Source organism: Lactuca saligna, chromosome 5 (genome assembly GCF_052625555.1).
Source record: "Lactuca saligna cultivar CGN05327 chromosome 5, ASM5262555v1, whole genome shotgun sequence".
In the NCBI taxonomy this organism is placed as follows: domain Eukaryota; kingdom Viridiplantae; phylum Streptophyta; class Magnoliopsida; order Asterales; family Asteraceae; genus Lactuca; species Lactuca saligna.
In genome coordinates, this window is record NC_136421.1 from 301,764,989 (window position 1) to 301,787,253 (window position 22,265).

The 22,265-nt window shown below is 35.4% G+C and overlaps 2 protein-coding genes across 3 annotated transcripts; both read right to left on the reverse strand.

Moving 5' to 3' along the window:
• Positions 1–11,373: 11,373 nt before the first annotated feature.
• On the reverse strand, positions 11,374–16,204 carry LOC145048393 (uncharacterized). 2 transcript variants are annotated; one of them, XM_078996862.1, is made up of 8 exons: positions 15,900–16,203; positions 15,329–15,417; positions 15,076–15,214; positions 12,436–12,510; positions 12,230–12,351; positions 12,079–12,154; positions 11,792–11,851; positions 11,375–11,677 (listed from the first exon to the last, which is right to left on the reverse strand). In XM_078996862.1, the coding sequence occupies exons 1-8, from the start codon at positions 16,053–16,055 to the stop codon at positions 11,531–11,533; spliced, it is 864 nt and encodes a 287-aa protein (XP_078852988.1). In that variant the 5' UTR covers positions 16,056–16,203; the 3' UTR covers positions 11,375–11,530. The 2 variants fall into 2 exon arrangements, with proteins under 2 accessions (XP_078852989.1, XP_078852988.1); XM_078996863.1 differs by lacking the exon at positions 12,436–12,510 and having other exon boundaries at positions 11,374–11,677; positions 15,900–16,204.
• A 1,377-nt stretch (positions 16,205–17,581) lies between these two features.
• LOC145048394 (mitochondrial import receptor subunit TOM40-1-like) lies at positions 17,582–20,566 on the reverse strand. Its single transcript, XM_078996864.1, has 11 exons — positions 20,299–20,566; positions 19,541–19,622; positions 19,350–19,449; positions 19,158–19,253; positions 19,002–19,052; positions 18,844–18,909; positions 18,650–18,751; positions 18,488–18,556; positions 18,314–18,397; positions 18,110–18,205; positions 17,582–17,825 (listed from the first exon to the last, which is right to left on the reverse strand). The coding sequence occupies exons 1-11, from the start codon at positions 20,420–20,422 to the stop codon at positions 17,769–17,771; spliced, it is 927 nt and encodes a 308-aa protein (XP_078852990.1). The 5' UTR covers positions 20,423–20,566; the 3' UTR covers positions 17,582–17,768.
• Between the last annotated feature and the right edge of the window lie 1,699 nt (positions 20,567–22,265).

Sequence of the window (22,265 nt, forward strand, 5' to 3'; positions counted from 1 at the left end):
ACATTTTTGGAGTCACGTCTTTTTCTTTAGTTATAGTACTGATGTATACAAATTATGTTTTCAAACAGATGTAAATATTCATATTGCAATGTAATGTTTGTGTATACATTGATTGGTATGATACAATTGTTGTGATACTACACATGACGTCAACCACCCCCAGACGTTTCCGTCGTTGTTTTTTGATGGTTCGGGGGTGTAACAGATTGGTATCATAGCTATTGTTTATAGTGAACTAAGTATACCGAACATTACATGGTATACAACTATAAACACTAAGGGGATGAAGTGATCTGAACTTAAAGTATACTTCTAAAATATAAGTATTTTTACAAAACAAAAAAAAAAAAAAAAAAAAAAAGTATACAAGTATACCTACATACTAGAAGCACTGTCATAAGTAGAACCAAACAAAAGTATTTGGATGATGGACATTGCGGTTAAACCTGGGCAGTTATGTAATCATGTCTAGGGTCAATATAGTCTGATCAACTACATTCATTCGAGACATGACCAACATGTGCTTGGGAGTGATTGTGGTGTTGCAACAATCCTAAAACTTACCAAGTATTCCTACCACCAGATATCGATAGAAGAAAGCATTCAACATAAAATGCTATAAGAGTATTTTAGCCATAACCAAATACATTGTAGAGATTCATTCCAAGTGTTGCTACTCATTCTTTCTTAGTGATAGTTTGCTTGCATTTGTAATTCTTCCTTGTTTATCGCTTAGTAGAATACTTTATCTATCAGATAGAGATATACCTTGTTTCATATTTCTTCATTCTAAAGTCAAAGGGAATTATAATCTTCTTCTTCCTGATATAGAACAAGATGGCTCCAAAGAAAAGACACAACAAAAAGAACAACAATTCCTCGACGGATCCAACGCCACCACCACCTCCTCAGTTCGATCCCGCTATGTTCCAGGCAGCCGTTACTGCCACTGTGACTTCTTCTTTGTCACAGATTAATCCTGATGGTTCTAGTGGTGCCGGGAGAGGTATTCATTCCCAAAATCATGAAGGTAGTCAAGGACACCAGAAGGAGTGCTACTACAAGGATTTCATGAATCCAAAACCCACATCTTTTGATGGCAATGGAGGTGTTATTGCCCTGACTCGATGGTTCGAGAAGATTAAGTCTATCTTCAAAATTTGCTCGTGTTCTGAAGCCAACAATGTGAAATTCGCCGTTTGCACTTTCACCAACAGAGCACTAACCTGATGGAATAGTCGGGTCAAATCCATAACCTTGTCGGTAGCAAATGGTATGGGTTAGGAGAGCTTAAAGGAGCTAATGCTTTCTGAGTATTGCGCAAGGGGCGAAATGCAGAAGCTGGAGCTCGAACTCTGGAACCTAAAAATGAAGGGTTCCGACATTGTTGCCTACACTTCTAGGTTTGAAGACCTAACACTTCTTTGCCCGGGAATGGTCACCCCAGAAAGCAAGAAGATAGAGAGATACATTTGGGGATTGATGCCCCCAACTCAAGGGAATGTCTTGGTTGCCAGGCCAATCACTTTTGACAGCGCCAAGTGTCTGGCGCAGACTCTCATAGATCACGGGGTTGATCTGGATAAAGTAACAGTCGCTCCCGAACCAGCAAAAGGGAGTGGTGAAAAAAGAAAGTTTTGGAAGCAGCGAAAGGGCCAGTCTTCGTAGGAGCCTTCCAAGAATCAACATACGGTGACAGTCAACGCTGCCACTACTCCTGCCGCTACTCCTACAACTCAAGCACCTACCAGTGGATATACTGGAACTCTTCCCTGGTGCAGCAAGTGCATTTACCATCATCGTATTCCCGACCCATGTGGTGAAATGATCTGCAACAATTTTGGCAAGAAGGTTCACATGGCTAGAAGCTGCAGAACACCAGCCCAATCAACCAATCAGGCATCTGGAGCAGCTGTCGGTCAATCCTGTTATGGTTGTGGCGAGGTCAGGCACTGATGTGTGTAAAACCAACTAGTTTTAATCCTGCTAACTTAAACACAAATACAAACACACGAAAGGCAGTGTACCTATCGATTAGCAGTTTAGTTCAGGTAAGTAGGGTATCGAACACAGGGAACGGTAAACAATTAAAATAAATGCTAATATTATCTAAATAAAACAAGTAATAAAAAGAGTGTTTTCTTTAGTTTTGCAAGACTAGAAACTTAAACAGTTAACTAAAACTTAAACTAAGAAACTAAGAGCTAAGCAAATAAAAATCAACTAAATTCAATTATTAAGGAGACTTCTGTTTAGGTTCGAATCATTTATTCCTATGGTTGATTTTATGACAAGTGCAATGGATTAATTGGCAATGGCTACCGATTAGTGTGATTAGGTTCACGTTCGCTATTACTAATCCTTAGAAAACAAATTAATTCAAGCAGTGATTAGTTGATCAAACCAATGAGTTTCCTAGTTTATTGACTCGGGTTAAGTAAGACTTGTAATTAGTTAATCAAATTGGTGATTAAATTAACCTCTTGTTGATGGTGTATCACACAAGCTCACATATTAACTTATGTATCTTCTAGTTAATTCTAGTTTCACAATCATTATTCCTAGACATATAACTATGTGGTCACATAAATCATATGAAATTCATAATTAAGAGATGTTCATACAACTTAATTATTGATTTATTAATAGAGAATAGTTGTCATTAACATATGAGGTTCTTTAACAAGCTTAACAAAACAATATCACCAATTAAAATTAATCCTAACCATAAAATCAAACCATAATCACAAAATCATATATCCTAAACATAATTTATGAGTTTTAGCTCATGATTACAATAGAAACAAGCTCAAAAACGAAATCAATTGGTAAAAACATAGTTCAAACAAGAGATTAGGTAAAGAGTAAACTTGATTTTGCCTTGATTCTCCTTAAAACTGTATGTAGGGTTGATTCCTTCTCTTCGCACGCTCCCGCAACACCTTTAGTCGACAACTGGCCTCCAAGGATTCATCTATATGCTAGGGTATCGAGCAGGAATGCCCTTTATATAGATTTTCACAAAACAGAGGTGACTCGTCGAATCCAGTGACCTACTCAGCGAGTCTGTCACTTAAAACTCGTGTGCGGCAAGTCAGCGACTCCAGAATCGCGAAAGTTCGACGTGACTCGTCGAGTCCGTTTGGAATCAACATTTTCTCAAAACACGAAAATCGTTCGAAATTGTGTCAAGTTTTCATAACATTTTGAACCTAATCAATCAGAGTTACGATTCATGAAATATGGCCAAAACACTGACGAGGGGTCAAGCTGTCCAACATCATCATTCTTTCTTCAAAATCCAAGATCCAAGCCTCCAATCGCTAGTTTTGCTTCCTTTTCCATCCGAGCATGCCGTTGTTGCTAAAAAATGATATTCTAAACTAATTAAGCATCTTTTGTTCATTAAATGAGACAAAATCAACATAAAGTATTAAGATAATGCATGAATTTCATAACTAAATATGCTCATATCAGGCACTACAAGAGAAACTGCCCCAAGGCAACAACAACTGGAAACACAGGGAGAGTACTGACTATGGGACAAGAAGAGGCAGTTGCAGATCCCACAGTTGTTACGGGTACATTCCTCCTCGAAAACTCTTATGCATGCATTCTTTTTTATTCTGGTGCGGAGATAAGTTTTATTAGTCATGGATTCAAACATCTCCTCAAACGTACACCTCAACCCCTAACTGAAACATTTACCGTAGAGATGGATAACGGTGAAAAAGAGAGCACTAACAACAAATTCGTAGGTTGTACCCTTACCCTAAACGATCATTCCTTTCCCATCGACCTTATGCTAGTTTCCATAAAAAGCTTCAATGTTATCATTGACATAGATTGGTTGTACCCTTATGATCTATGGCGATAAACTCAGCTCCAACTTTCGCATCATTTCATGCATCAAAGCCCAAAAACTTATGTGAAAGGAGTGTCATCCATTCCTAGCCCATGTTGTTAATGAGAAATAGGAAGTAAGGGACCTCAAAAGCATCCCCGAAGTTTGCAACTTTCCTGATGAACTTCCGGGAATTCCTCCTGAGCGCCAAGTCGAGTTTCGCATCGACTTAATCCCGGAGCTAACCCCCGTAGCTAAATCCCCTTATCACCTAGCGCCAGCAGATACAAGAGTTATCCAGCCAGGACAATGAGCTGCTCAGCAAAGGATTCACCAGACCAGGTTCCTTACCCTGGGGAGCCCCGATTTTATTTGTGAAAAAGAAGGATGGATCCTTTCGAATGTGCATTGACTACCGCAAACTGAACAAACTCACCATCAAAACCCGTTATCCTCTTCCTCAGATCGATGACCTTTTCGATCAGTTTCAAGAAGCCAGCTATTTCTCCAAAATAGACCTCAGATTAGGGTACCATCAACTGCGAGTCCACGAGGGTGATGTTTCTAAAACAGCATTCCGAACTCGATATGGTTACTACGAGTTCGTATTAATGCCCTTCGATCTAACCAACGTGCCGACAGTATTCATGGACCTGATGAATCGGGTGTGCCGTCCTTTTCTAGACAAGTTCGTAATCATGTTCATCGACGATATACTTGTCTATTCCAGGAGCGAGGAAGATCACAAACAATACTTGATATTAGTGCTGGAAACTCTAAGAACGGAGAAGCTATACGCGAAATTCTCCAAGTGCGAATTCTGGATTCGAAAAGTGACATTCCTAGGCCACGTGGTAAGCAAGGAAGGCATATATGTGGGCCCCTCCAAAATCAAAGCAATAGAGAACTGGCCAGCACCGAAAATGCCCACAGAAATCCGTCAATTCTTGGATCTTGTTGGCTATTATCGCAGGTTCATCCAAAATTTCTCTAGAATTGCCAAACCCTTAACCACTCTAAAACAGAAAGGTGTACCCTTTTGTTGGAGTGAAAAACAAGACACTGCATTCCAGACATTGAAGCAGACCCTATACAGCGCACCTATCCTATCTCTGCCCAAAGGGACGGAGGACTTCGTTGTCTACTGTGATGCATCCAATCAGGGATTAGGCTGTGTGCTTATGTAGCAAGGAAAAGCTATTGCTTATGCCTCAAGACAGCTGAAGGCACACAAAGTCAATTATAAAACCCACGACCTGGAGTTGGGAGCAGTGGTCGCATTTAAAATATGGAGACATTACCTCTACGGAACCAGGTGCACCGTCCTTACCGATCACAAGAGTTTACAACATATCTTTGATCAGAAAGAGTTGAACATAAGACAATGACGATGGGTAGAACTACTCTGTGATTATGAGTGTGAAACACACTACCATCCCGGCAAGACCAATGTGGTAGCAGATTCCCTCAGGCGAAAAGAGTACTCATGTCGTAGCGTGAAGGCACTAACAATGATCATTCATTCCCACTTATCCGCAAAAATCAAGGAGGCTCAGTAGGAAGCCTTAAAACCAGAGAACATGCCCGGTGAAGCCTTGAGAGGAATGGAGAAAAACTTAGAGGTCAAGGGAGATGGAGTCTACTATTTCATGAACCGGATCTGGACTCCAAAGCTCAATGGATACAGAGAGAGTGTCATGAACGAAGCTCACAAGACTAGATACTCCGTTCACCCAGGTTCGGACAAGATATACCTTGATCTCAAGAAACTATATTGGTGGCCCAACATGAAATCAGAGATCACTACCTTCGTGAGCAAGTGTCTGACTTGCGCAAAGGTGAAGGTTGAATATCATAAGCCCTCAGGTTTGCTTCAACAACCGGAGATCCCTGAGTGGAAGTGGGAGAGGATTACCATGGATTTCATTACTAAATTACCCAAATCTCCGAGTGGGTACGACACCATCTGGGTAATAGTCGATCGATTGACTAAATCCACCCACTTCCTGCCCATCAAAGAAACATTCAAAATGGAGAGGCTCACGCGAATATATATTCAAGAGATAGTTTGATTGCACGGTGTACCTATGTCCATTATCTCCGATCGAGATAACAGGTTTACCTCAAGATTTTGGCAGTCACTACAGAAAGCTCTTGGAACTAAGCTGGATATGAGTATAGCTTACCATCCTCAGACAGATGGGCAGAGTGAGAGAATCATTCAGACATTGGAAGACATGTTGAGAGCATGTTTTATCGACTTCGGTAAGTCGTGGTACATCCATTTTCCCTTGGCTAAATTCTCCTACAACAACAGTTATCATACCAGTATCAAGGATGCGCCTTTCGAAGATCTCTATGGTCGTAAGTACAGATCCCCTCTGCGCTGAGCTGAGGTGGGCAACACGCAGCTAGCCAAGGGACAAGTCCCCGACAACACTCTCACAGGCCCATATATCATTCGTGAAACCACATAAAATATCGTACAAATCCAGGAATGATTGAAAGCCTCACGAGACAGAAAAAAGAGCTACGCCGATAAACAACGAAAAACATTGGAGTTCCAGGTTGGTGACCGTGTCTTGCTGAAGGTCTCACCCTGGAAAGGCATAATATGCTTTGGAAAGCGTGGAAAGCTAAATCTAAGATACATAGGACCATTCAAAATACTTGCTAGGATCGGTCCCATAGCATACAAACTCCGTTTACCTCAAGAGCTTAGTAACATTCATCTTGTCTTCCACATCTCAAATCATAAAAAGTGCTTATCCGATGAAACTCTTACGATCCCTCTCGACGAGATTGAAATAAACAAATACCTGAACTTCGTGGAAGAGCCAGTCGAAATCATGGATCGAGAGGTCAAGCGAACAAAGCAAAGTCGCATCTTGATAGTGAAGGTTCGCTGGAATGCCAAGCGGGGACCTGAATTCACTTGGGAGCATGAGGATTCAATTAGGGATGTCAACGGGACCAAACGGGAGCGGGAATAGCTGCCCCCGCTCCCGCCCCCGAAATCAATTGCTGCCCCCGCTCCCGGTCCCGCCCCCGGCACCCCCGTTTACATAGCTCCCGGTCCCGCTCCCGGTTACCTCCATCACCCCCGGTCCCGCCCCCGTTCCCCCGGTTCCCCCGCTTAAAATTCGTTTTTTTTTGCTAAACGACTACTTTGTGTTAGGCTAAAAAGCTTGTTTTTAATTACTTTAAAAGTTTAAAACATAATCTTTTAGAAACTAAACAATTAAAAATTCAACATTACGAATTCAATATTACAAAACGACAATTCCATCAATCTTAAAAATATAAAATATGACAAATCCAATATTACAAATATAAAATACTTACATATCCAAAAATATATGATTAATTCACTACCTCTTCAATATCTATTAATTGAAAACGGGAAAGTGAAACCTAACCTACACTTAAAATTAGAAAATCTATTTTGTATATGTATTTTATATTAAATAAATATTTTTTTACATAAATGTACAACCGGGGCCCCGCGGGAGTACGCGACGGGAATACCAACTCCCGCTCCCGGTCCCGAAAATAAGCGGGGTTTAATTTTGTCCCCGGTCCCGAAAATAAGCGGGGTTTAATTTTGTCCCCGCTCCCGCTCCCGGTTTTTTAAAAAATTTAGTCCCATACGGGATCGGGATCCCACGGGAGCGGGGTTCCACGGGGGTTTTTGACATCCCTAGATTCAATGAAACAAAAGTACCCCCATCTATTTCCAAGTCCATGATTTATATCTTTATTCTTGAATTTCGGGATGAAATTCCCTCTAACGGGGGGATGATGTGACAACCCAAAACTTTTATTCTGTATGATTGGTCAATTTTATCAATATTAAACTCAATTCCGTTATCTTTTAACGTCGTTTAAGGGTTCGTTTAAGTGTTCTAAGCCCGAGTACAGCTGGGAATGAGATTAGGAATGAGTCAACAAGTCGTATATGGACAAAACCAGGCCATACACCCTCTTGGGAGGTGTGTACGGCCGCACACACGGGTGTGCAGCCGCACACCCACACCCCCCCCCCCCAGCCGCATACTCACCCCTATATATATAGAGGGTGACCCCTTCATTCATTCCTTTCCCTCTTTGGCTGCACTCTACTTTCTCTCTCTAGAATCTTCATCCAAGAACACTCCAAATGCCTCAAAAGCGTGAAGTACTCCATCATTTAACTAGTTATACTGGTAAGATATCTTGATCTAAGCCTAAACTCTTCATGTTCTTCATCACTTGAAGGTGTACGACCGCACACCTTCATAAGGTGGTCGTACACACCTTAAAGACTCTCCAAAGTGAGAGTTTGGCCCCCATCTAGTAGCTTGAACTTGGTATTAACCCTTGAATCACCTGAAAATAGACGTTTTGAGCATAAATGAAGAGTGTACGGCCGCACACACACTCTGTACGGCTGCACACTCCTGTGTATATCCTTACACCCACTTTTATGGCCTTACACCCACTTTTATGCTCATATTTGGCCTTAAACTTGCAAAAACCACTAAGAATGGGACCTAGAACACTCCTTGGATGCTTGAAGAACCTTTGAAACACCTCAAAAACACTCCTCATCATGAGTGTACGGTCGTACACTCATGGACCGTACACCCATGGCCGTACACACCCTTAAGGTGGCCATATACCTCCTTCACTCAATCACATGAGGTTTTAACACTTAGTTCAAATGTTCCCGAGTCCTGAGAGTGGTTTCCTATCATGTCTAGTTATTGAATACCCTAATCTAATACATATATGTGTTACTATATGTTAATAGGATCTATCTGCGTACGAAACATCAGTTGACACTCAGCACTCATACCGATCGTACACTCGAATCCTACGTTAAACAGTGAGTTCATACCCCTACGCTTTTTATTAGTTTTTCATGTTTTCATGGGGGGAATACAAGCCACACATAAAGGTTTTCACAAATTAAAAAATGATGCAATTACAACGATTTTACATCAAACATTTAGATACCTTATCCCTTTTGTAATATACGGAGCATAAGGGACGTTTTCTAATTATAATTGCATAGTTTTTAGAACAGTATACGAACACAACTTATTAGTTAAACTATAATAGGTATAGTTTAGGAAATTCATTTCCGATTTTACAGATTCAAACACATAAAATATGACAGATTTAGTTTATCCATGATTATCTAAAGGTAACAAGAGTATCTTACTAAATAATTATTTTGTGTATAATTATTTATACTCTACGTCGTATACAAACGATTTCGAACACGAGTATCACAGAACAACACGTAAACTAGTTAGTACAGGATTGTGAGACCTATCTTCGTTATGCCCCTCGGGGTACCAGTAAATCCTCACCTTTAGTATAACCAGAGTCTCCTGCAGGGAGAGCGTGAAATTTGTGAATAGATCTATTCGGGACCGAAAATCTCACACCTGAACTGTTAGCTACAGTCAGGTGGCCACGCCTAGGGTGACAAATTTTGTAATCGTACGACGCCTGAAGAACCGTCAAGGAGGTCACCGGTCATATTAGTATGGTTATACAAGTCACAAACATGTTAGAAAATATTTGATTTTCTTGGTGGTAGCCAGGGTTTTCGAACAGACATACACTATATACTGGTGGTAGCCAGGGTTTTCAAACGGAGCATACTTTTCATACAGTAATCAACAAACATGTTAGAAAATATTGGATTTTCTTGGAAAGCATGCATACATATTTCAGTACTTGATAACAATGGTTTTCGATACAAACGACATTTACTTATAATGAAAAGAAACATTTGTACAAATTCAGTGATTAGTTTTCAATACAAAAATATGATTACGAACTCACCAGCGTTATGCTGATACGTTTTCAAAACCGCTTGTATTATCAGGGCAACGATAAACAGGTACCTTGCCAGCTTTTGGAGAAGACGGAACATTTTTGGAGTCACATCTTTTTCTTTTGTTACAGTACTGATGTATACAAATTATGTTTTCAAACAGTTGTAAATATTCATATTGTAATGTAATAGTTGTGTTTACTTTGATTGCTATGATACGATTGTTGTGATACTACGATGACGTCAACCGCCCCCAGACGTTTCCGCCGTTGTTTTCTGACGGTTCAGGGGTGTGACAATATTACTCTTTTTAAGTGGCTTGAATTATTAATACAATAAAACGAGAGTTTCAATTGAGCCTCAAAACCTTCAACTATTTGCAGGCTTGCAGCCCTAAATTAGTTTATGCCAAAACTGATTGTACTACCAACAACAACAACAACAAAAAAAATAAAAATAAAAAAAAAAAATATAAAAATAAAATAAAATAAAATGTTACAGCCAATAACAAAACCAAGAGCATGCTGCCAAATAATTTTTTTTTTTGGAACATTTGCCTTTGAATCCATGCTAGCCGAGCATGGATACCAAGAGAAAATCCTTTTTTTTATTGATTACTTTGCTGCCAATACCGAGGGGTATTGCAACCCATAAATTTTGTTTGTTTTCTGCGTTCATGGCTCGTCTTACAAAACCAAAATCATACAAATCAACTTTTACAAAACCATTGTTTATCTAAAGATGACGTTTTTGGTATAATATTTTTTATAAAATGCAAAAGTATGTTTTAAATACATTAAAAAAACACAATTTATATAAAATAAATACGTAAAAAAACATATAAATTCTTTATAAAAACTTATTTTTTTCTAAATACATTAAAATATATTTTGTTTTATTAAAATATAGGTTTATATAAAAATACGTTTTTATTATTATTTATATTTTAACGAACATAATATAAATGAGTTTTAGGGTTATACAAACAAAATAACCCTTTAGCTTAGTGGTTTATTAGGCATATTACATGTTTTTTAACCCATTAGCAACACAACTCATCAAACATATATATATAGTAACATACATTTTATTTGTGCTCAAGTGGCCACCGACACGATTCAACCCTTCCACCTCTCAGTATGCAGACATCTTCACAAAAGGACTCACTTCCACTCTTTTTTTACGATTTTCGTAAAAGTTTGAATGTTCATCAACCTACCGCTCAAATTGCCAATATTTTGTATATAGCCGATATTTGTTTGTATTGGCCTAGACCTTGTATATTCGACCTTATTTGCTTTGTATGTTTGTAGTATATATATGCTCCATTGTACATTTGTTTTGGGTAACGAGAATGATACGTGATTTCAATATTTGCATTGTTTTGGGTAACGAGAATGATACGTGATTTCAATATTTGCATCTATAATATAGATATGAAAACCATAATAACAACATACTTACATAAAAACAACATATATAGTTATAATTTCTTTCCATAATAAAACGTCTACAGTTTTACATCAATTATAGTGATATATACCATAAAGTACATTACTCACATCGGTAATAAATATATTCATGCTATTAAAAGTATTAAGTAGATAGTATAAATAAAAAATAAAAATGTTATTATTGACAAATAGATTTAAATTAAGTTGATATATGGTTAAAAAATATAAGTGCGAGTAAACAAAATAAATAAAGTACATTGTATATATCAATAGCAAAAGTAAATGATGTTTTTCTCGATAATTTACCCAATCGTTACTCTCACACTTTAATGTTTTAATTTTGCATTATAATTTTTCCATGTCAAAAGGTCAAAAAAGAATAAATAAATACAAGAACAACAATCAACTCCCATGACTATGTCGTGTGAACTTGATGAGGGTTTTGATCAACCCTTTGGCAATCTTCCAAAACCAAAACAAGTTCATTATTGCCAATACCAGCGGGATCGTTAGCATGCTACAAAATATTGTCCAATAAGTTTGCTTCACCTAAAACAACACACAAAAAGAATGATCACACAGTTAGGTGTTAGGTGTTAGGTGTAACCTTAGTACACTAAGGTTGATCCAACTTCCAAATCAACCAAAGTTGCATCAATTCACCTGATCAAGATGTGTAAACATGTGGTGGAAAAAGAAGATGAACAAGATGACCCTCGCAGCCTACGTGACCACAAGTTGTAAAAAACGATTTGATAGATAAAGTTAGTTTTCCCATTAAGTTCCAACTTATTACGATATCTCTCTTAATAATTTTTTTGCATTTCCCTAATTATGTCGTATTTTTGGAAATTGTTTAGACATCATATCATTTATCTAGACATTATTTTAACCATATATAACTTCATTGGAGAAAAAGAAAGCATGTCCTTAGGATAAATAGACATTACCAACCACCCTACAAACAGTGCAACGCCGTTCAACAAGTAAAACATGGAGTTCTTCTTCCCGACAACATCAAGATACCTACATATGTGTATCTAATGATCGATTAATCCCAAGAAAAAATTGAATTTGTTTAGTGTTTTTCATCATGAATACCATCTTAGGTTCACAAATGGTGTTGTGATCTCCGAGAATAGAACAATAAAGTTGTAAAACTGAGCTTGGCCGCATATAAGGGATTGAATGATACCGAGCATAGAGATCCCATGGTGAAATACCTATAAATAGGCAAGAGAGGAAGAGATAGAGAGATCAAAACTAAATAAAACATGATATGTTCATATAATCATCTGTATACTTACGTATTCTGGACCACCTAAAGCCGGATACATCCATATAATCATCGCCAAATCTAACAAAAAGTAACCAAGGGACATCTGGAATGATACAAGTATATATACGTACATTAAGTGCATGCATTCGATATTTATAAGTTTTCCATTATGAAGGTCATATTATAAGTCTATCATTTCTCTTAAATAGGACCCACAATCAAATCTTATTATAACATAGAAAATAAAACTTTGGTCTTTACATATGAAAACTCTTCTAATCTCATCAGATATACAAATTTTCTCGTCTCCTCGTTATGTGGTACCCACCATAATTTTTGGGATCCTCAATCTTATATCTCTATCTTCTCATACCATATAAATAGAACCTAAAAAATGAAACGTAACTACATATGAAAATTTGTCTCATGGCATTACCAAATAGGCACACACCATTTTTCCCGGTTGTCTGTTAGACTATCAGGTATGGGCTTATTAACGTTGTGGTTGATGATGTGGCAACTCCGAAGCGGCACCATAACGCTTGGAACACTGCCTGGCTAGCCATTATGGTAAGTTGCGTGGTAACGAGGACGAAGTGTAACGTCGAATATCAACCAATAAAAACCCATTCGCTCCGGTACGGGAACGAGGACCGGGAACGAGGTTCGCCATATTTACCGTATCCGGTACGGAGGGGGGTAAGTTCATTTTGGAACGATCTGGTACAGTGTACCATTTAGTTTGGTACAGTGTACCAAATTCCAAAACCATAACATGAATTTTGAGTTAATTTGGGAAATAAAAATATAACATGAATTAAAAAAGAACATTAGAAGTGTAGAACAGATTTGGATGATGGAATTTGGTATGCATTTGTAGGTATATATACATGTTAGTGGTGTTGTGGTGTTTACTAGACTCTATAGAAATCGGAAGTTAGAACAGTAGTATTGACTACTGAAACAATCATTGTAGAAGATGATTTAACAAATTGAGTATTATATACAAATTAATAGTAGTCGGAATAAGAAACTGAACATTAGTGTGTAAGATGGTTCAATGAATCAAAAGAATTAAGAGTCTCTAAGAGTCGTTGTGGAAGAGTCGGCAATTTCCGGCCGTTCCAAAATCGGTGAACAAAAATCAGAAATCGACATACTGATTTCATAAATTGAACCTAGAATCGCGTTTTAAAACTACTAGATTATTGAATCAAACTCGTTCGAGGTACCGATTTGGAACCATCTCGACTCTGTACCGATTTACGATTCGGGAATCGTTTGGATCGCTTTCGTACCACGATTGGGTACGAAACGATTTGGTACGGGGTTCGTGGCCATCTGAGCGAATTAGGTAACTATGTTTTATACAATTTCAATACTTCCTCGAAAAAATTATGGATTCGTTCGACTCATCCAACGATGAAAATGATGATATGTTCATAAATATGATGTACGAGTATTACACTAACGAACCACTACAACCTGATGTAGCTCATTTACTAAGAAGACGTGTGTATTCCACATTCATGAAGGCATTCTGACACCTAGTGGAACTAAGAGAAAAATTATTCAAGAAAAGACAAGAATAAGCACGTAACAATGTGGAACGTGCTCCAAAAGAAGACAAAAATGAGAACATAAAGATGTGGAACGTGTTTTTGGAGTTCTGAAGTAGATGCGGCACATAGTTTACTTAAACATGTGGCACGACCATATGATATATAAATTCTACGATATATTATGTATGCGTATATCATAATACATAACATGATGACTGAAGATAAATGACAAAATATTATAGAGTATATATCTTCGGAGACCAGACAAGTGCAATTTCAACAAGGTACAACGAAACATTTACACAGAGTCGTTGACATATAAGACGCACAAAAATACATACAACTTCGAGAAGAGTTAGCAGATTATATCTACGATGATAATAACGATAAAGAATAGTGTATCTAGGAAAAAAATTGTTTTTTCGTCTTTGTGATGTTTTTTTTTAATTTGAATGTTATGTTTAATTTAAAATGATGATTTATTTAAATGTTATGCTTAATAAAATTATATTTGTTTTTATAATTATTTATAAAATTAAAAAAAAAATAATGACATGGAAATTATTTGATATGGAAATTATTTGATGTTATAAAATGATGACCATTATCCACAATAGTGTTATAATATTATGCGTGGTGATACGTGAGAAGATACTTTTTTGATGTTATAACATGTTCTATACTTAGGGGGTATTTTGAGATTGCTTTTAAAACAACTTTTGTCTTTTAAATTTTCTAAAAAATTAAAAAAAATGGATAAAAAATGTTTGGGTAATGCAAAAAATCTTTTAAAATAATTTTTTGTATATGAGAAAAAGTTAGTATTTTAAAATTTCTAAAATCCTATCTTTTTCTGATTTTTGAGATTTTTTAACATGAAAAAATGATTTTACTCTAAAAGCAAATACAAATACATTTTAAAGATTATCTTTTAGAAAAAATCACTAACTAAAAAGTTATTTTACAAAAAGGATTTTTAACATCAAAAAGTAATCTCAAACATCCTCTTAATAATTTTAATCCTTATGACGCCACACACACATACAAAAAAAAATAATAAATAAATAAATAAAAATAAAAAAAATGAGGATTACAAAATCACATACCGCAAGTATAGTGTTGGATGATGCAGATGATCGATAGATGATGAACTTTTGTTGGGCAGACTCATCAAAAAGATTTGAAACGACCAAAAAGTAATACGAAGCAACGGCCACAAAAAGTGCATGGAAGGTCGAGATGCCCCTAAAACATATATATAAACTAACATAAAGTGAGCTAATGAGATGATATACATGTAAGTTTAATCCAACAAAAAGCTAATGCATGTACTAATTAAATCAAGTAAAAGAACATAACCGGTTTTTCCATTCGAATTTCTGCACACTTTCGAGTTTGTTAAAACCTTTGAAGACCAAGGGGCTTATTACACCCGTCAAATCATAAGCCTTCAACACAAAAATTAATATAACCTTTTTAGAATTCAAGTAAAAACAAAGCACATCAACATACCATGTCAAAAGAAGAACCTCTTAATTATTTTGATAAAGACTATTTAAAATCACAATAATCAGATATTAATGTCTGAATATATAAAGATAGTGTGCTTCTGTTTATATGATTATTTAGATGTTAAATAATCACTTTTACTGCAAAAATAAATAAATAAAATTAAAAAGGATAATCGATTAATGTTTACCGTTTCCTTTAACGTAATTTGTGGCTTTTATTTGTTTTCGTTGTTTTTAGAAAGATGTTCTTTTTTGTGACTTTTATTTGATATCTTTCTCTTGAGAAAGATGTCCGTTATTGAATTTTATCATATGAAGTTTCATATTAAATTTTGATAACCATTTAACCCTTAAAACAACTTATCATCACTAACAAAAAAAAAAATCAAATATACAAAATTAGGAGTAAAAATACGTACAACTTTACACATGATAATGCCTCCAAAAACTGAAAACAACCACATGATTTGGTTACTTGAACTTGTTTGATCAACAATTGTGCTAAAACCAGAAGCAGGAGTTCTTCCTTCCATGGCTTTTTGATTTTCAACATTCAAAAATGGCAGCAGAACCATAAACGAAATTATAAAAATCCCAATACAAAATCCGAGCAATTCCAGGAACGCGTCACGATAGTAACTGATGGGATTTGTTATATAATAGTCATACAGTCAGAAGATCTCCACAAATTAATGATTTATATATGTAAACCAAAATCCCCGTTCTATATTATGAAGATTCTAATAACTGTTTAATTAAGAAACTAAAGGGAGATATGCAAATAGCACAAGTGTTTATGGTGATTCATGTTATAAATGATAAACGTAAGAATAATGAGTTTTGGTGATGTGGGCCTATTGTGGTCTGGGCCCGGGAGGGATCATTGTAGAACCAACAAGTTACAAGAAACATGATGGGGAATGGGGGAATGGTGAGGAATATTTATCATAAAAATATGAAATGTTCTAATTTATTTATTGTTTTTATAACGTTGTATATTATGTTTTGTCAATTTTAATATAGAAATATATGACATCATGTCTTTATTTCTTAACTAAATTAACAAGCTCTTTAACTAATTCAACTCTTGACTTTAAACTCTAAAATTTTTTAAAGAAAAAAAAACAGAAAAACGTAACATATTATACATTTATATTATATTTAGAAAACCACCTGTATATATACTTTTGCACAGAAATGACACATCAATTTTCTACCTTGTAAATAAATCCAAATTACATGTTTATAGAAGAAATAACCGGCCAAAAATCTGATGTTGCTTACATTTTATTAAATATATGGATATTTATTGAGACAAAATTCAATTTTTCAAGAAGGGAAATCAGATGTAGGTCGATATACAAAACAAATCAGGCAAAGGGAGGGTTAGAATCAATTTTTTTTTAGAAAATAAATACAACTATAGTTTCTTCCAAGCTTACATATAAATTAGGAGAGTCATGAACAACTAACACCCCGCTCCCGAGTTGTAGCAAAGAAAAGAAGAGAAGAGAAAAGAAAGTAAGGAGAGAAAAGAAGTGAAAAGAAAGGAAAAAGAATTTGTCATTTGTGCTCCCGAGTTGGGGAGAAATGGAAGGAAAGTTAAACATTTTGTTCTTTCTTTTCAAATCCTCCCAAATCGGGAGGAAAGTTAGGAGGGAAAGTTTTCCTTCGATTTCCTTCCACTTCCTTCCTTTAATGAAACTCGGGAGCACCATTCTCTCTTACTTTCCCCTCATTTCCTCCCATTTCCTTTCTTTTCTCTCTTTAAGTTGAACTCGGAAGCGGGGTGTAAAAGTTTGTGTTAAGAGCTACACAGTGACAAATGGGTACCATATACGTGTTGCTAAAAACAATTATACGAGGCTTTGTAAAATATAATTTAACAAGAAAGTTACTTGGTTCATCGGATTGGTCATATTTGAAAGGGTTTCTCATTTTTTAAACTTGAAATAGCATAATTTTTAAACTTGTGACATATTTCCAACAGTTGCACCTTTTCTAGATTTTGTCCCATCAATCACAATCAAAGTTACCATATAGTTTATCCCTTATTATGATTATGATGATTCATCCATACAAATGGAAATTGAAATGGAAATGGCTGAAAACATACTACATTAAATTACATCCCCAAACTGCAAAATTAAATGTCTACAACTAGTAATGCTACTCTAAACTGTCATGTATTGCTCAGAAAAGATAAAAATAAATCTCGAATATTTTGTCCTCAAGATTGCAAAAAATAATCAATTTGACTCACAAAACAATGAAGCGTGTTGTTGTATCTATTCTCCAACTGTCAATCCAAACCCAAACTTGTAGTCTTTCTTCATGTGGTCTATCTGAATGTTTCATAAATTTTAGCAAACTATCATTCTACTTTAAAATACCTACCTAATTATGCCATTGTATTTTCAACTTTTTTTTCCTTATTCATCCTTTAAAAAATGTAGCTACTAGTTCTAGCAATGAAAACTGCTTTCTTCATTTGATGAGATTGCTACAAATTGTGTAGAAGAAAGTCGTGATAGGAATAAAATTAAAGAAAAAGTATATTGGTATTTATTGCATATAATACTACTTTACTTTATGATGTCAAGTTACTGAGTGTGATAAATGCACTGACCTCAGCAGAGATGATAAAATTAAGACCCATGCTCAACCTTTCTTCAAGAAAAGCAGATGTGCAGCCATTTGAGTCAATCTTGCCTCTAAGCCGACACTGTCGATGTAAAAAATATTAGTTTTTTAAAATTAAGAATTTTGATGCCAATTTCACAAACTTTATTTTTTTTTTTTTTAAAAAAACAGTAACAGTTGGTTGAATTGCCTGGCGAAGTATATAATCATAGCCAAAGCTGGCAGTGACATCTCTTGACATGTAATTGTACATTAAATCAGATGCTAATGAAACCTACATACAACAAAGGAGACAAAAGTAATGTAATAAGTCCAAAATAAAAAATAAAAAAATTAATACCAATAACATTTAACAAGAAGTTACCTTTTCAGACACTTTCTGAACATAGCTAAGAGCCACCATTCCAGTGCTAGCAATCTGTCCTGAGGCAACCTGAAGCAAAAATAATAAATAATAGTCAATAGAGATATAGACTAGAAATTAAAATTTTAAAATATAAAACATGTTAAAATTTGAGAAAATTACCATTTTATCCGTATTGTATCGGGCAGCATAACCAAGACCAGACTTACGATGCTGACCTGCCCAGAATACTTCCCCACCCAATGACAAATGAGGGGTAACACTCTGCAACCAAAATATTATTATTTTTATTTTTTTATTTTGTTAACACTAAAAAATAAAAACCAAATTAATATAAGAGATAAGAAATCTTCTACCTGAATATAACTAGCACCAAGCAAACCACCATTTCCAAGTTGGAATTGAGTCCGATAGTCACTACCCTGCATACAAATTGCATAATCAGTTACCAATAAAATGACATAAATTTTAATAAAATGGAAAACTTGTAAAGCATACAAGACTAATAATTTACCTTGTAGTCAAAATTGAACATTCCATGAGACATGTGTGGCTCGCTTGTAAGCTGAGAAGAAAAAACACAAGGAATTATCCATAACATTCATTCACCCAAAAAATGCTTCATGTGTATTATATGTAAATATTAATAATTACTAATCTACCCTTCTACCTGAGCATTGGCCTTCATGGTAAGATTCTCAGACAAGTCACATTTCACTCTCGCGTTTACTCGTCCATCGGTTAAAACTCTTCCAATAAGCATTAACTACAACACAACAAAAAATTACAAAACTACCCTTCCAGTAAGCAAACAGCAAACTAAGGTCATAGATGACATGAGACATGATCATAAATAACCGACCTTTGGATCTATGAAGTTTGCACCAAACTCGTAGTTTGCAGTTGGAATTTTAATTACTTCAGCAGATTGAGAAGGGAGCTCCGTGGGTCCCATGGCAATACTATAAAGTTTAAAATTGGATAATTATCAAAACAGAAAAGGAGGAAAGTTCATATGAACTCAAAGAACATATGTTGATTTGGAATTAGTACCTGTGACTTAGTGAGAACCTCTGATTGAGTCCCTTAGTAAAATCAACTCGCATCCCCTCAAAATAATCAGCCTTTAAGGACACTAGAGAACAAGAAAATATTCAATCTAAGATGATGTTGAAAGTACAACTTCATTTATGTTTCTAGTTTGCAGGTGATTCTATTCAAGTATCATGCATTCTTGCTACCAATTGAACTGAATGTGTCTTGGGTCAATATGAAACACCAAGATAGTCGACCAATTACAGATTGTTGAATACAATAAGAAAATAACAACGCATTATTTAAGAATTGATACAATGTGATCATTGCTTATAAGTCTTCTTGCAGCACTTACCAACAAATCGTCCTAAGGAAAATACTATTTCCATAACAATAGATTTAACTTCTTGAATCGAATGTATGTGTAGGATTTGCTCTTGAACGTTTAAGGTTTGAATAAAAGGTGCATTATATATGTAGAGTTGAGCAAGAACCCCAATTTGAAAAATACTATGAAGGTATCTATCCCCATGATAAAGGTTCCGGTGCCCCAAGACGGGGTGATAAATACGTATATTTCGTGACCATAGAAATAATTCTAATCAAGAAAGTAAACAATTTCAAAAGTATCAAGTAGCTTAGGGTTTAACGATGATAATGGATTAGGGTTTATGTGATCATTCAGATCAATCACCTAAATCGTTTACAGCAAAAACTAAAACAAAACTAACGATACCGATTCAGTAATTGAGGTTCAGGGGAAGCAAGATATTAACTGAGGGCTTCCCGGTGGATTTCTTCGTAAGGAATAGGGCATGGTAGATCCATGTAATCGACTTTCTCCGGTTTGATCGCTTCCGCCGCCGCCGCCGCTGGTGGAGGGGGAACAAGAGTCGCCATTTTTACCAAAGATAGGTTTAGCTGGTCAAATTTTGGAAGAAGAAAAGGCTTTGGACAGTGTTTTCTTCTTCGAAGTGGAAGATTTGAGGAGCATGAAAGAAATAAAAAACCCTTCGTACTCTATACAAACCCTGGTCTTTGGATTGTGGAGTGATAGTATACATCTATGAGAAATCAAAATATAATCAAATATCCCGGTATATTTTTTTTACTATCTATCTTCTTACTTATTAATGTGAAAAACAAAAGAAACATTAAAAAGAGAATTAATAATATCCACAATCCACATGTTATATATATATATATATATATATATATATATATATATATATATATATATATATATATATATATATATATATATATATATATAGGTAGAGGTTCATTTGAGACCACTTATATTTTGTGAGACATGAGGACCAAATCTAAGCCTTTGATCAAAACTGATCTTGTGGCTCATAAAAAAACATGATTAACACTAATTAGTCTAAAAGATTAGTTAATTAGGGGTAGATTAGTCACTAGGTTAAATTTTAGATCATCAGATGTGTTATCTTCACGTTATCACAAAACCCAGCTGCTTCGATTCTTTCTACCAATTCATACTAATCGGTCAACATTCCTTAATCTCCGATTCATGCTAATCAATCTTATATTTGCTTCGATTTGAGTGATTGAGGTTTATGTTCATCTATCGACATCAACAATTCATTACAAGATTGTTATTGATTTTAGCTTTGTGATCATCGATTTCATCCAAGGTAGAAGTTCAAGTGTTCAATCGATTTCTACTAATCTTCATCTTCAACAATTGCTAACGATCTTTCAAGTTGTGCTTTTTACTCTACATCATGATTTCATCAATTGATCAAGGTTTGATTTCGCTTCCCCTGAGTTTTTGATCAATGACTTTTAGCCATTCATCAACTGATATCGATATCCATCGTATTCATGCTTCAATTTTACTCTCAAATAAGGTGTTTTATCAATTTAAATTCATCTTAAATCTATTATCAATTCAAGTATTTGATTTCAGCCATCGATTATCAATATCAAGCTTTTGGTTTTTTTATGTGCATTTGAGCACATATTAAATGAAGATAAGCAAGCAAAAACAATGTATCTTCGTGTTATTTTGTGTTCATTGTATAAAATCAATGAGATATGTACATAACTATTATTGTTCTTGAGCCAATTCTCTTACATTTTACATGCACTCTACCTGTTTGATGAAAGTCCTAAATGAATAAAGAGTCTGGTGTAGAGTATGATATATCACTCCTTCATTCCCACCCTTAAACTTTGTTACTATTTAATGATATTAACCCCAAATTCCAAGCTAATTATTCTTAACTTAGTGATGACTTGTGTACTTCTTCATTTTATCAGTGACTGAAGGACATACAACTGTCATCGATGCAAATGTTCAGTGCATATGTTGGAAGAAGCATATCATCCATATCTTGTCACCATTAATTAATGATGAGAACTCTAAGAAGCATATTGACATGTTGGTTTCAATGGTGCTTGGTCCATAAAGAGTTAAAGTGGCTAAGAAGTTGACGGATGATGAGGACTTGGTTCATCTTTAGAATCGAAATCTGTAAAGAGGATGTTTGTTTTAATTTACTCTCTGCACTCTCTTTATTTCTTTCTTGATGAAATTGTTCCCTACATTTGTGCAACTTTAAACATTATTATTGCAGCAGATATATATATCCTAATACCCATCAAACCCCTTTCAAAGTGTAAAGTGGTACATACAGTTATGAAATTAGTTAAAACTTTCATGTTTTTTATCATTACAACTTTTTAGGTAAGTCTTGAATGGAACTGTAGAGAA